Source organism: Cricetulus griseus, chromosome 2, assembly GCF_003668045.3.
Source record: "Cricetulus griseus strain 17A/GY chromosome 2, alternate assembly CriGri-PICRH-1.0, whole genome shotgun sequence".
Classification (NCBI taxonomy): domain Eukaryota; kingdom Metazoa; phylum Chordata; class Mammalia; order Rodentia; family Cricetidae; genus Cricetulus; species Cricetulus griseus.
Genome location: NC_048595.1, coordinates 298,020,242 through 298,033,983, shown reverse-complemented (window position 1 = coordinate 298,033,983; position 13,742 = coordinate 298,020,242). Strand labels below are relative to the sequence as shown.

Genomic DNA, 13,742 nt, shown 5'->3' with positions numbered 1-13,742 from the left:
TAGTACTCTATAGATGGGAAATAACTCTCTATCATTTGGGAATCATTTTTTCTGAAATAAAATTTAAGGCAATTTTGTTAAAATGGTGTGGTTTATATTCTTTCTCATTTCCATATTGAATGAAGAACTGAATATTCTCATTGACCAAGTCAATAAAGGAAAACTAGAAACTTATATTTACTGGTTTATAATATAGCATTATTACTGAAGTACAGCCAACACAGTTGGAGGTAGCTATAATAGCTGCCGTAATGAATTATCATAAACTTCGTAGCTGAAACACATTTGATCCTTACAATTCTGTATTGCAAAAGTCCAAAATAGGTCTCACAGGGTAAAAATCAAGATGTGGGCAAAGGCTCTCGGGAGTGGTCCCTTTACCTCCTTGCTCCAGTTTCTGCAGATTGCCTGAGTTCTCTTGGCTTGTGGTTCCCCTCTTCACCCTGAAAGGCTTCCAGAAGTACACCACCAAGCCACAGTAAGGATGTGTTTTATAGGTTCAGTGTTCAGCGCTTGGCCACTTATTTCTCAGTGGGAAGTGCTTGCTTCCCACAGCTGTTTGTTGGACCACAGAGTCTCCTCCTGCTGGCCTACCCTGCACCACAGCAGCATGCTCTGTTTGGCCGTAGATTCAGAGCTTGCATTTCTTGCCCCTGTGAAACATGCTGAGGCTTTCAAGTCTTCTCAGTGGCACTGAGAACAGTGGGCTAGTAAACAGCTTGGCCTTAGAACAGCTTGGATCCCATGCCACCTGTCATATAGCTGGGGGATCTCAGCCTTCAGATTCTCCAGCTGTTCCAGGAACTCTCTCTTCTTTCTGTGATGGTTCTGAGCCTTGAGGTTGGCCACAGCTGTACAAGTTGCTGCCACCTCCCATTTGCTCTGATGGACTCTTCTACTTTTAAGGACACTTGTGATTATATAGTGTCCACTTATATAATCCAGGGTAATCGCTCTACTTTCAGGTAAAGTGGTCGGCAATCCTCTTATCGGTTACCATCATTCTTTTTCATTATATGGTACAACACAAAAAGTTTGTCTTGTCTCACCTACCCTCTCTTGTCTACATACACTGGCCCACAGTGTAGCGGGAAAGAGCTATCTATGTAGCATCCAGAGTGGAATCTAAAACTGAATAGCTTCAAGCTGCAACAGCATGCCCCTTGCTGTTCTGTGTAAGTTCTGAAAGATGGAATCTGAGCTAATTTGTAACTGTACTTTAATTCTTTTCTTCCCTGTGAAAGCCTGGTTGTAAAGCAGGATGGGAATGCCAGAGATGGAATGAAAAAAAATTTGAGCATTAGCATGGACTCCACCATTAACTTCCTGTGTCACTTATGTTTGACTGAGTCCATTTCCTTACTTTAGTTTTAATTGTTTTGTAATACTGGGGTTCAGGCCTGGGGCCTTTTGCACACTAGGCAAGTATTATACCATAGCTATAGCTCCAGTCCCCAGTATTATGATTGTAAAATAAGGTGGTTGAACTAGATTATTTCTTAGTTATCCTCAAACTTTAATGTCACTATGGTTCTAGATGAACTAGACACTCTTAAGAAACTGAGGTCATCAGCCCAGTGGGGCTGGAGCCTTCCCTACATTTTGGTATTTTTATTTTTCCTCAAAAGGAGAAGAGAAGAGGAAAGAAGTGGCCCATGAGAAGCCCTCTGCCTGGCCACTCGCCCCTTACTCCAAATCAGCAAGCTGGACACATTGCACTTGTATTTTCATAACAAACACATATTCTGTAATACCTTATATTGTTATAATCTTTGCAAGTGCAGATCTAGGTTACCTAGGTTGATTGTTTCCCTTGTTTATTATTGTATGACAGCTGACACCCAATTTAATAGTAGATCTAAACAATGAACACAAAGATTGTTCCACTTCCACTACAGAGAATGGACAGAAATACCCAGCTGCCATATTCAAAATTCTAATATTGAAGCCATAGTTCTCTCCTTCTATATAGCAAGTTTAATCCCCTACCCCCATTTATGAGTATGATGGAATAGTTATTAACATGATTAAATCACATTCATGACAGTTTTCTTTAAGAAAGGGAAATTATCTTTGGTGGGCCTGATGTAAACATGTAAGCTCTTAGATAGGGCTGAAGTGTGGGGAACCTAAGGGAGATTCTCCACTTATGCATTTAAAGACAGCTAGGCCACTAGGAACAGAAAGAAGAAACACAAAAACAAGGATTTCAGTTCTATATTTATAAGGAACCGAATTCTACCAACAGGCTGAATGATCATTTGAAGTGGATTCTGTTATAAACCCTGCAGATGATAACTCGCTCTGACTCACCCCTGGGAGTCAGACTGTGGACAGAGAACCAGTTGTGTTTTCCTGTATTTCTGACCTACTGAACACATGTACACAACAACAATATTTGTTTTATGTTTTTAAGTTTGTGGTACTTTTGTTATACAGACACAGAAAGTGAATAAAGGAATACAATGGTGTCCCAGTTGAATGTGATTTGGGATTTTTTTTCAAAGAGAATTTTCCTAGTCACCTTTCATTTAGCATTTCTCTACAGCCTCAATTGGCTTCCCCACCATGAAGTTATTGCACTGAATGTAACTGGAAAATGCAATTTTGTCAGATTAAAATCTTCTCTCATATCACTTAGAATTATCTCTTTCTTTCCTCCCTCACTGCCAGCTTAAAATGCAGAGATGTATGGATCTTGAGTACAGTATACACATTCTTTGGTTGGAGAATCAAATAAAAAATACAAATTTCAAGAATTAAAGAAAACACTGTATATTTTGAAGTAACTCAAATGTTTCATTCATTGCCTCTGGCTGTCTGGAAACAAGTAACCTTGACATAACAGCTGAAGAAAAAGGAGAAGCTGTGTGACCACAAATACTTGAATGTGTTCATATCTTTTATCAATAAACATTACTAGAATGTAATGCATTTGAATTCACGTTTTTCCTGCTGGAACCCAGCATTCTTCCTTCTGTTTCCTGATGCCACAGCTGGATCTTATTACCAGTGCAGGGTGTACCGTGGGAAGCACGATGGAAGTTTTTAGATTACAAAAGAGGACTGCCCTTTGTTAATTGATGTCTAGGTTATGCAGATTGGCCACTGTGTGGTTATACAATGTGGTGTGAACAAGATTATATGCTTGCTTATATTATATGATATGGAGTGAGCACAATGATATATTTGCTGATAGCACCACCTAGGATATTTACTTGAACCTTACTTTGCTTATTCCTTTCTCTAGTAGAGAATTGGTATTGGTTCAAAAAATATATCAGACTGAAGCTTTGTGGTTGAGGGTTGAGAGAAGGCTCTACAAAAACTCCAGGATGTCCCCTGGTTAATACTGAAAAGAATGCTGTTCCTATCGTAGCTTAACGGTATTCTGACACTATGAATACAGGTGAGTGAAAATATTAGAAGGCCATGATTAATATGCAAAGCTCATCATTTAAAACCCATGTTTTGTGCCTTATGAAAATGATGGAATTGGATTAAAAGGAAGGCCACTTAAATTTAGATTTGAACAAATGTGGAGAATGGGTTTTATCATGAAGGGTAAGTCCATGACCACAATGCTGAGCTAAATAAGGATAAACCTTTTAGTTAAAAGTGAGGACAACACCAATAAGAAGAACTTAAAAGTCTCAAAATCTGGTGACCCTGGTGAACCACAGCTGAGCTTTTACCAACTTTAACCAATGCCTTCCCAGGTTCTAAAGCCGGCACTAGAGAAAAGTTATTACCAACTATATCTTTATGGGCTTCAACTTCTTAGGCATCTATCTTTTCTATGTGTGTGACTATGCTGAGGGAAAATCCTGCATGCTCAGATGAAATGAAGGACTTCAGCTTATGCCCACAGGACCTTGTCAAGTAGCCAATGACTTACCCTTTCATTGCGAGTGACTAATACCAATGCTGCTCTAAAGAAAGACACTTTTCATAATCACCCAACAATCTGCTAAGTGAAAACATGTGCACGGGCTTAAGAGAGGCCTGCCAGGGGTCTCTGCTGAATGGGAAACAGGTGCTCACATTCTGTGCCACGTAATACCCCATTTACCCCCAAGTCCAAAGGTTACAGGACTAATAGCTGCCTTTCGGCAACCAGGGAAAGCAAGACATTGGCCCCACAGGAACATCTGGGACATATTTTACATACTTGCAACATATGCTTCAGGTTCAATTAAAGTGAGGCTTTGGCACATTTATTAATCTTCTTTACTTTTATCCTATAAGAGGACCCATTGACCTGACCCCACTATTATACCACATGAGAAAACAGAGAAATAAATGAGAAATAATGAGGGCTAGAGGTCAGTACCTGTTCGTATGGTGAAAAACACATTAGTTTTTTCATGAGATTCCATTACACATGGTTCTACACACAAACTTGAAATGGAGGAACCAATGAAAATTTTAAAGTAGGAAATGACTCTTCTTCCATTCAGACACACTGATAGCTAAGACTTACAATGTGTACTTTGTGAGAGTCAAGCAACAGACAGAAGCTGGTTAATGGACTCCAGCAGGATCCTTCCTCATCTCCAACTTTCTAGTCTAAGAGAGATTCAAAGACTTTTGCAAATTACTCCACTTGAGATTTTCTTTTAGGTTCAGACACTTTTCATACTATCAATTTCAGTATGGTCAAAAAAAGGGAGGACCTCACTTTTACATATTCAAATAAAGGGCTGAGTTATGAACAATAGCTTACAAATGAAAACACACTACTTGCTCATATATCAGCTACAGACTAATAATTCAGTTGAATTCACACAGTAACTGAAGCACCCACTTCCAGTTTACTTTGGTAACTAGATCTGAAAATGTGTTAGAAGTAGGGTGTCAATTTCAGACAGCCAACAGCTGGTTTAATATGTATACAGCTCCTGAGAGTTGGTATTGCCACTCAGATGTGTTTGATCAATATCTGTGTTTGGGTGAGATGGTTAACCAGGGATGTCTATTTGCTGCGTACATTTAAGATCTTCTCTATTAAAAAAAAATGAACAAGAAAAGGGAGACACACAATACCAACAAACTGGCTAAAAATGTATGGGTTGGCTTCCAGCAGAGAGACATGGAAGAAGTAGACTTCACTGGGTTTCTATTTATTAGCATTTCTAGGGAAACGCCTGCTGCTGGATGGATCTTTATGTTGGCTTTAATAATAAAGCAGCAACAAGCAAGCGAGAAAAGCCATAAATGGATGGCAGCTCAGTCTTTAGCAGCAGAGAACTGATGATTCAGAGCTGGCATGTTGAGTTAAAGTACAGGCTCTCCACAGCTCTACAACTGACCTTAACAATAAATCAGGCCATTTATTGCCAGGGGTATATGCTCATATTATTTAACTTTAAAAACAAGCGTGTGTGCGTGTGTGTGTGTGTGTGTGTGTGTGCGCGCGCGCACACACACACACACGTAGACAAAACATTTTGTTAGGTTATTTTGATCATGATAATAATGAGTGAATGAGGTGCAGGAGGAAAATTTCACATAAAAGCTCTATCAATTTAAAAGCATTTGAAGCCACGTGAGAGGAGAGCATGGGATAAGCATGTGTGTTCCCACACTACTGAAAACATCCAGTGTGAGTCAGGAAACAAAGATTGTCTGTGAGGTGAAGTAGTAAGTGTGACATTTCTCCCCCTGCGACATTTCAAATGCTTGCTTCCAACACAAATTCTTCTACCTGGGTATAACTGTACATCTGGAGTCGAAGGTCAAGGGCTTAAATTATGATGCTCTGGTTTTCTTCCTTCAAAAACATCATTGCTTACTGTAACAGCGGTTAGTTTTGGCGGAGGTCAAAATCTGGTTTTGTATGCTAAATAATGTGCAAGTAATTAATACTTTCTCCTCTGCCTCCTTGTCTCATCTTCAGATATGTTAAGTTTTATATTTATAAATGCCCAGAGATCACAATGCTAGAGTTTCTATTTTGCTTGCAGGAGAGAGCTGCTGTCCTAACCCCAGCCACTGCTGTGGTGGTACAAGGTTGTACTAATTTCTCCCTCCCTGCAAGGAAGCACCAACCCAAACAAGCCAGAGATTAGCTGCTGTTTACTGTGGTCACCATCCCCAAGCCAACTATCAATGAAGTGGAAGTCTTTCCAAAGGTGTTTGGTGATGGAGGAGGCATGGGGACATTATAGTCTAGGCAAGGGCAGTGAGCACATGCCCATTTAAATGTCCCCCCAAGCATGCCAGACATTCTTTTGCTGAGCAATTCGTTGAAAATTATAGATGACAGTATCCATATCCAACTCACACAGGCTACTATTTTTTTCACACCCGCCCCCTTCCTCCCAAAGCATAGACTGATTTGTAACACTCAAGATAGGACAAATTTTTGCCCTTCAAAAACAGTTGTCACTGCTGTTATCTTCACAATAGCTATCAAGTTTCAGACAAGCTGATTTTTTTTTTCCTGGCAGAAAAATATTTGACCCAGCTCTGGACAAAAGCAGAGAGGATTTATAGCCATTTCTTCCCTTTGCAACACGCAGTGGCATTGTTAGGATGATAAACAGCACTGTCCAATTTTCTGGACTCAAACACTTCAACTCCTTTTTTAACTGTCTGTGAAAACAGTGTCATGTCTGCATTTCCCACCCCCAGGTACCAGCACTGGGAAAGATAATTACCTTGTCATCTTTGTCATCTTCTTCCTCCTCGTCCTCTAGCATGTCCTCCACTACCTGCAGACAGAAACACAGGCTGTTTTTGTGCTCTTAGAGGGAAGAATTTTGTTCTGTCATTTTGAACCCTTTGGAAATGAAAACTTTATTAACATTTGAAACACGTGCTCAGAGAGCTTAAGCTTCACCTAGAGATGAAGATTAGGAAAGTGCTCAGTCTTTAATTGATTAAAGCCAGGGAGCAGAGGTTCAGCCAGGAGAAGCCTGCTCATGTGAAATGTCTGGTGTCAAAGAAGCTGAAGTATGCAGAAGGTAAACTAACATGCATCTGTGGGTTGCTCTAAATCATGAAATTTCCTTCCTAGCTCTTCTGCTGCCCATTTCAATCAGGCATTTTAGACGGAGCGTTGAATAACAAAGCATGAAAGAGTCCTCCTCTTTCTAATTTCTGTTTTGTGCAACTATAAGATAAAAATTATCTCTGCTAATTGATTCACACTGGTGGTCTGTAGCATAAAACTAACAATGAATGTCCTTAATGGCTCAAATTTTCATTCTTATGTATAAAATCATCTCTTGATTGACTTGCTCTGAGTCCCAGGTTCCGATTTTGTGGGTTACCTGAAATATCCTTTTTTATTCTTCATAATTTTTTGTAAGGATCATGAATGTTTATTAAGATTAGAAATATATTTCATAATTAGATATAAATAATGAAGAAATTTTATAGTGGTAAAATGCATACTTTTAAAATATTCTCATTTTACTTTATGTGTATGGGTATTTGTTGAGCCTGTGTATGTGTTTAGTAACCACTTGCATGCCTGGTGCTCTTGCAGGCCAGAAGAGGGCTTCAGATTCCTTGGAACTGGAGTTACAGATGACTGTGAACTGCCATGTGGATGTTGTGAAACAAACCTGGGTCCTCTGGAAGAGCAGCCAGTGCTCTCAATACCCAAGCCATCTCTTTGGTCCCAATATGCATATTTCTAAATGGAAAAATTATTTTGGGTTTAACAAACATTTTTATTTCTTTGGTCAATATATAATTGTTAGCATAATAAATGTAGGTTCATGAAGCAGATGGCCTACAGGGAGTTTGAAGACTGTAAGGTTACACAGTAACTTCCAGGCCAGCCTGGGTTATAGCATGTGTCTCTGCCTTAACAAATAAACTAGAACTTTACAGTTTAAATAAATGTTTTACGCACGATAACATGTTCATGTATGTGCACTCTGTGGGAACCAAAAATAGAAAACTCCTGGGAGGTACTTTTCAGGGAAGCCTCAGAGGACTATAATTATATAGAACATAAATTCCATATAATTTCTAATTCATATGCTGCTTTTTTCTAATATAGTTGAATGTCTCACAATAGAACTAGTTGAAACACAGTTGTCAAGTACTTTGGAACCTTTTTCAACAAACTTTTGATGATGGCAGCACCAAATCCTTCTTTTGTATGACTTTGTGATACAAAAAGAAACGAAGACACTGTGATGCTGCTGAATTGTATAGACCAAGAAGCTGTGCTAATATTCCCAGGTGCTTTCTCTCAAATCTTCTACGAGCCTGTGACTTTACAAAGACATCTGAAAATCCCAGAACTGCTCCTAATTTAATGCCATACATTACATCTTTGTTAAAAGTAGGACTTGTGACCTTACTGCTGAACAGTGAGCTCCTTAGAAGGGCCACAGCTGGAAAGTATGTTGCTTGTAATATGTGTTGAGAAGACCCATCATCGGGGGCAAGCAACCCAGTCTCCACAAGAAATCTGCATTCATCATACTTGAGACCTTATTCAAACAGCTGATAAGTATTTGTTATAAACCCCTGGTCCAAGGTGTGCAGTATAGGTAAAGTGTGAACAGAAAGATGAGTAAACACATGGAGACTCCATCAATATTCACACCAACCCTGTAGGAACTATCAGACAAGCCTTCATGTAGGCTTTTAGTTTTCTTCTGTTTGAAGTATTCACATTATAAATATGGAGACAGTGGTGACAATTGTGGTGATGTGTGAATAGAACATTCAAATTGGTTTATTTGTGATAGAGATAAGATTTCATCAAAAGAAGTCACTGAGCCCTCATGAGATTACATTTAAATGACTTTATGTCACAAATAAAAAATAAAATTATCTTATAAAAATTTACATTTAAATAGGGGACTTTATCTTTCTTTTTTTCTTTCTCTTTTGCTAAAGTTGGTCATGAAAAGTCATAGTGAATATGAGAAGAAAACAAACTCAAACAGTGCTGAAGCTAGTTTTAATCAAAATGTGTTATTGTAGGGTCACAAGTGGTTGCTTAGTTCATGCAATCCTGTATTCAAGACTCAGGGCCGGAAACAAACTATGTCCTATGCCTCCTCTCCAGCCCCTCATCACACCTCACTTCCAGAAGGCATATGGGACAGACTATGTTTGCATATTGCAAACTACATAGTAGGTGTTACAGAAATATTTTTGGTTTGATTAATAGATAAATTAATCATCTGGCTGTCATATCATTTTGCTTATTTTGTTTTTCTAGAGTCACCTCTCCTGCCTCAGTCTCTCAGGTACTGAAACCAGAGGCATGCATCACTGTGCCTGGCTCTGGGTCAAAATATTGGACAAACTCCATTCTATGTAGAGAGATAGCTTGTTCAGCCTAGACACAGGGGTTAGGGGGTGGAGAGGTGCCTTGGTCCTGCATCAATGAGATTATGGTACAGATTTAGTAGACTTCCTAGAGGAGACCTTATGCTCTCTGAGTAACAGATGGGAGCATTTACTTTACTTTTAACTTCACCTAGCTCACTTGGAAAGATACACACACACACACACACACACACACACACACACACACACACACACACACATATATATAGTGATGTAGATAAATAAAGGCAAATGATCAAAACTTTTTCAAAGAGTGGCTTGGAAAACGAACCCATCTACATCTAATCATTAAGATTCAGGTATCATCACTAGCAATTAATTTTCAAAATTTCAAAATATGAAAAATAAACAAGCTGCTAGGATAATTTATACATTTTACAAATGATACTGTGTTCAAGTGTGACTCAAGGAGGTCTACAGAGTCGGGCTTCTTTGCAAAAGTCTAACTGTTATTACCCTCCCCTAGTGGGTAATTGGCTCCACGAAATTACTCTACAAATGCGCAGCCAGAACCCCCCAACACAGCCATTTGCTTCTACATTTGGCAGAAGAGTGTTGTACTGTGTGCTACTGAGGGCTTCCCTCCTCAGATGCCTTCGACTGTTAAATCACAGGCACTTACACTTGAGGGTTTATAAAACAGGTGCTGACCAATTCCTGAACATAACACCAGTAGCACAGACACTGAGAATGACAATTAATAAATGGGACCTCCTAAAACTGAGAAGCTTCTGTAAGGCAATGAACACAGTCACCAAGACAAAACAGTAGCCCACAGAATGGGAAAAGATATTCACCTACCCCACATCTGACAAAGGACTCATTTCCAAAATATACAAAGAACTCAAAAAGCTAGTCACCAAAACACCAAATCATCCAATTAAAAAATGGAGTACATTGAAAATTCTCAATAGAGGAATCTAAAATGGCTGAAAGACACATAAGAAAGTGTTCAACATCCTTTGCCATCAGGGAAATGCAAATCAAAACAACTCTGAGATACTTACTCCTGTCAGAATGTCTAAAATCAAAAATACCAAGGACAGACAGTTTATGCTGGAGAGGATATGGGGAAAGGGGAACACTTCTCCACTGCTGGTGGGAGTGCCAACTTGTACAGCCACTTTGGAAATCAGTATGTCCATTCCTCAGGAAATCAGTCCTGGGAATCAGTCTAGCACAAGATGCAGCAATTCCACTGTTAGGCATATACTCAAAAGATGCACATTCATACAACAAGGACATCTGTTCAACCATGTACATAGTAGCATTATTTGTAGTAGCCAGAACCTGGAAGCAACCTAGATGCCCCTCAACTGAGGAATGGATGGAGAAAATGTGGTACATTTACACAATGGAGTACTACTCAGCAGAAAAAAAACAAACAAACAACAAACAAACAAACAAACAAACAAACAAAAAACAGTGGAATCTTAAAATTCGCAGGCAAATGGATGGAACTAGAAGAAACCATCCTGTGTCAGGTAACCCAGTCACAAAAAGACAAACATTAACCTTCATCCAGTAGCTGATGGAAGCAGAAGGAGACACCCACAGCTAAACACTGAGCTGAACTCAGGAATCCAGTTGCATAGAGGGAGGAGTGATGAACAAAGGGGTCAAGATCAGGCTGGAGAAACCCACAGAAACAGCTGACCTGAACAATGGGGAGCTCATGGACCCCAGACTGATAGCTGTCAAACCAGCATAGGACTGTTCCAGACCCCTTGAAAGAGGATGTCAGTTTGGAGGTCTGGGCAATCTATGGGGCCTCTGGTAGTGGATCTGTATTTATCCCTAGTATACGAATAGACTTTGGGAGCTGTCTCCACATAGAGAGATACTCTCTCAGCCTAGACACATGGGCAAGGGACTAGGCCCGGCTCCAAATAATAGGACAGCCTTTGAAAATCTGAAATGGAAGGTCTCACCCTCCCCGGGGAGCAGAAAGGGTATGGGATGGGGGGTTGGTGGGGGGCAGGTGAGGAGGGGAGGGAGAGGGAACTGGGATTGACATATAAAACAAGCTTGTTTCTAATTTAAATTTTTAAAAAAGAAAAAAAAACAGGTGCTGGTTTCCTATTGATTTCTCTATATAACTTCAGAATGTATCCCACCAGAAAATGTTGTTCAGGTAAAGCTTAGTATACTTTGCAAAATAGTGATGGTTGCAGTCCCTGTCCCACAGTGCTGGCTGAAGACCCAGTCAGGCTATGTATATAAAGTCTTAGCATACTTCCTGTATTGAAACAAGTTCTCAAAAATGTCAGCTAATAATAATGACAAAATGTCAACTGTATCTTTAACATTAATTTTTGGAAATTAAAGTATATCTTTTTTCTGTATTCTGAATGACATAAAATTCTGTCTCATGTTTTCACTGACCCCAACAGACAAATCAGAGCATAGTATAGGTATAGGTGAAGATTTTAGCTTGAAGTCAAGAAGGATTCATGACTAATCTTCAGGCATTAGTGACTCAGTGAACGAACAGCTCTGAGGGCCTGTGTGTAGCTTCTGAGCTGGGCAGTGCTTTTAGACACACAGTCCAGGAAATGTAATTAGCACAGAAACTGCAAGATGAGTTAAACAACAAGCTATGTACCACTGAATTACATTTAATGACCACACAAAACCTCAGCCTTCCCAGAGAACTCCAACAATACCTATTATTCAAAAGGAGTGCTGGAGTTTTAACACTTAACTAAGGAAAGCAAATAGAAAACAAATGCCCTGCCTCAAATCCCAGCTCTTACCTCCTCAAATCAAACCAAGTAAGTGCCACATAGTTCTTTTAAGCATTCAAAGTCCAGTAGCCCAAAATTTGTCAGCAACAATTTAATCATACCACACCACACATACACATGGGAGGGGTGGGGGGTTAGAGAGAAAGAGAGAGACAGAGACACAGAGAGAATATTCCCTTCTCCTTCAGGGGAAAAAGGAAAAAGATTGAGAAAAGTGCATTTGCTAAAAAAGATAGTTACTAAGCTGGATTTCCCTCTTTTTCTTAAAGGGAGAGTGACTAAGGGAGGCTCCAGAATTCTTTTTCCAAATTATTCTTTCTGATACCTTGCTTGAAAGCAAGTAGTATTAATCAAACAAAGGAAGGGCACTAGGGAAATCAGAAAGATGTAATGCAAGCAGTTAAAAGTGACATGACCTTCTGTAATGTCGCTCGTCACAGACTTATATGCCACACATTGGAGGAAGGTCCGCAAGGAAACCGATTCTAGACACTGTTCCTTGAATGTAATACTAATAAAGATGACATTTTAAAAAACACCCACAGGCAGCCCCAAACACAGTGTGCCAGTTACATTACAGCCAAAGAACAAACAGATACCATTATTTTTTAAAGGATAATATTTCTTCTTTGTGTTTAATATTTGCTGAGCATTTGCCATTAGCATATAAAATTTAACGTGTAGCTTTCCATTTAAAAAAACTCTTTTCAAAGTTGAACTGTGTTGTATCTATAGGATCTACATGTCTTAACCAGGCGAAAGGGCATTCTTTAAATAGTTTGAGGCTTTTCATTGTACCCAGTCAGTGTAACACTTTATAAATTGAAAAAAATTTATTGGGCTGAATTGTTAAGGATCCTGGTAATGTAAATAAAAGTACATGTAGAATTATTCTATCAATGATCAAGAGAAGTGACTGAGATGGTTCTGGAGAACACGCGAAAGGCTAGAAATACATTGATTTAGTTAACTCCATTATTAAAATCACTGCAGGCTGGCAGCTATCAATAATTCATTGTAGTACCAACTTAGGGTATGTGCATCTACCCAAGGTGGCAAGAGGACAAGTAAAGGTCCTTGAAAATTATGAAAACATGCATTATTATTCTTCTTAGGAATAATGTCTCCCCCTTATTTAAAATCCTTTACATTAAAAGAAGCAAAAGAAACTAGGAGATGTCAACCTTATTAGCTTTAGACACATCAAGCCCTAAATTCCCCCAAAGTCAATGCTGACACAAAACAGTTTCTTTCACGTTTATTTCTCCTTGAAGACAATCTTTGAATTAAATATATGGTTTGCTGGGCTCAGAAGCAATAGTTGCCCAATTCAAATGTTTTTACTTCAATAGTCTGAAAAAAAACAAACACATTTAAAGAAATCACTTCTGGCCACATGCACAATAGCAATGTTAACTACTAGAGTAAGAAAATTGTCAGAAGTTTTGTGTTTAATTCCATAGTTTAAATTCCCTGTGGGTACATCACAGGACATGTGCCCATTTCCATTTCAGAGAGTGACATACTAGGGGAAAGTAGAATGTTTCACTATGGCCTGGATTTTGTTTAGATCAAAGAAATGCATAAACCCAGCTGGGTATGCCTTTCTGTGCCAATGGATTTATTACAGGTATACGCATGACAGGAAAGTATGGGATGTGTAGGGAT

The 13,742-nt window shown here is 39.1% G+C and overlaps 1 protein-coding gene across 5 annotated transcripts in view; it reads right to left on the bottom strand.

Annotated features, from left to right (window-relative positions):
* Positions 1 to 13,742, bottom strand: part of Mctp1 (multiple C2 and transmembrane domain containing 1) — a 551,176-nt gene that overhangs the window by 60,683 nt on the left and 476,751 nt on the right. For all 5 annotated transcript variants that reach the window (XM_035440464.1, XM_027401826.2, XM_027401829.2 and 2 more), the window contains one exon: positions 6,663 to 6,716. In XM_035440464.1, coding sequence (XP_035296355.1) covers positions 6,663 to 6,716 — 54 coding nt within the window. The remainder of the gene's footprint in view (positions 1 to 6,662; positions 6,717 to 13,742) is intronic.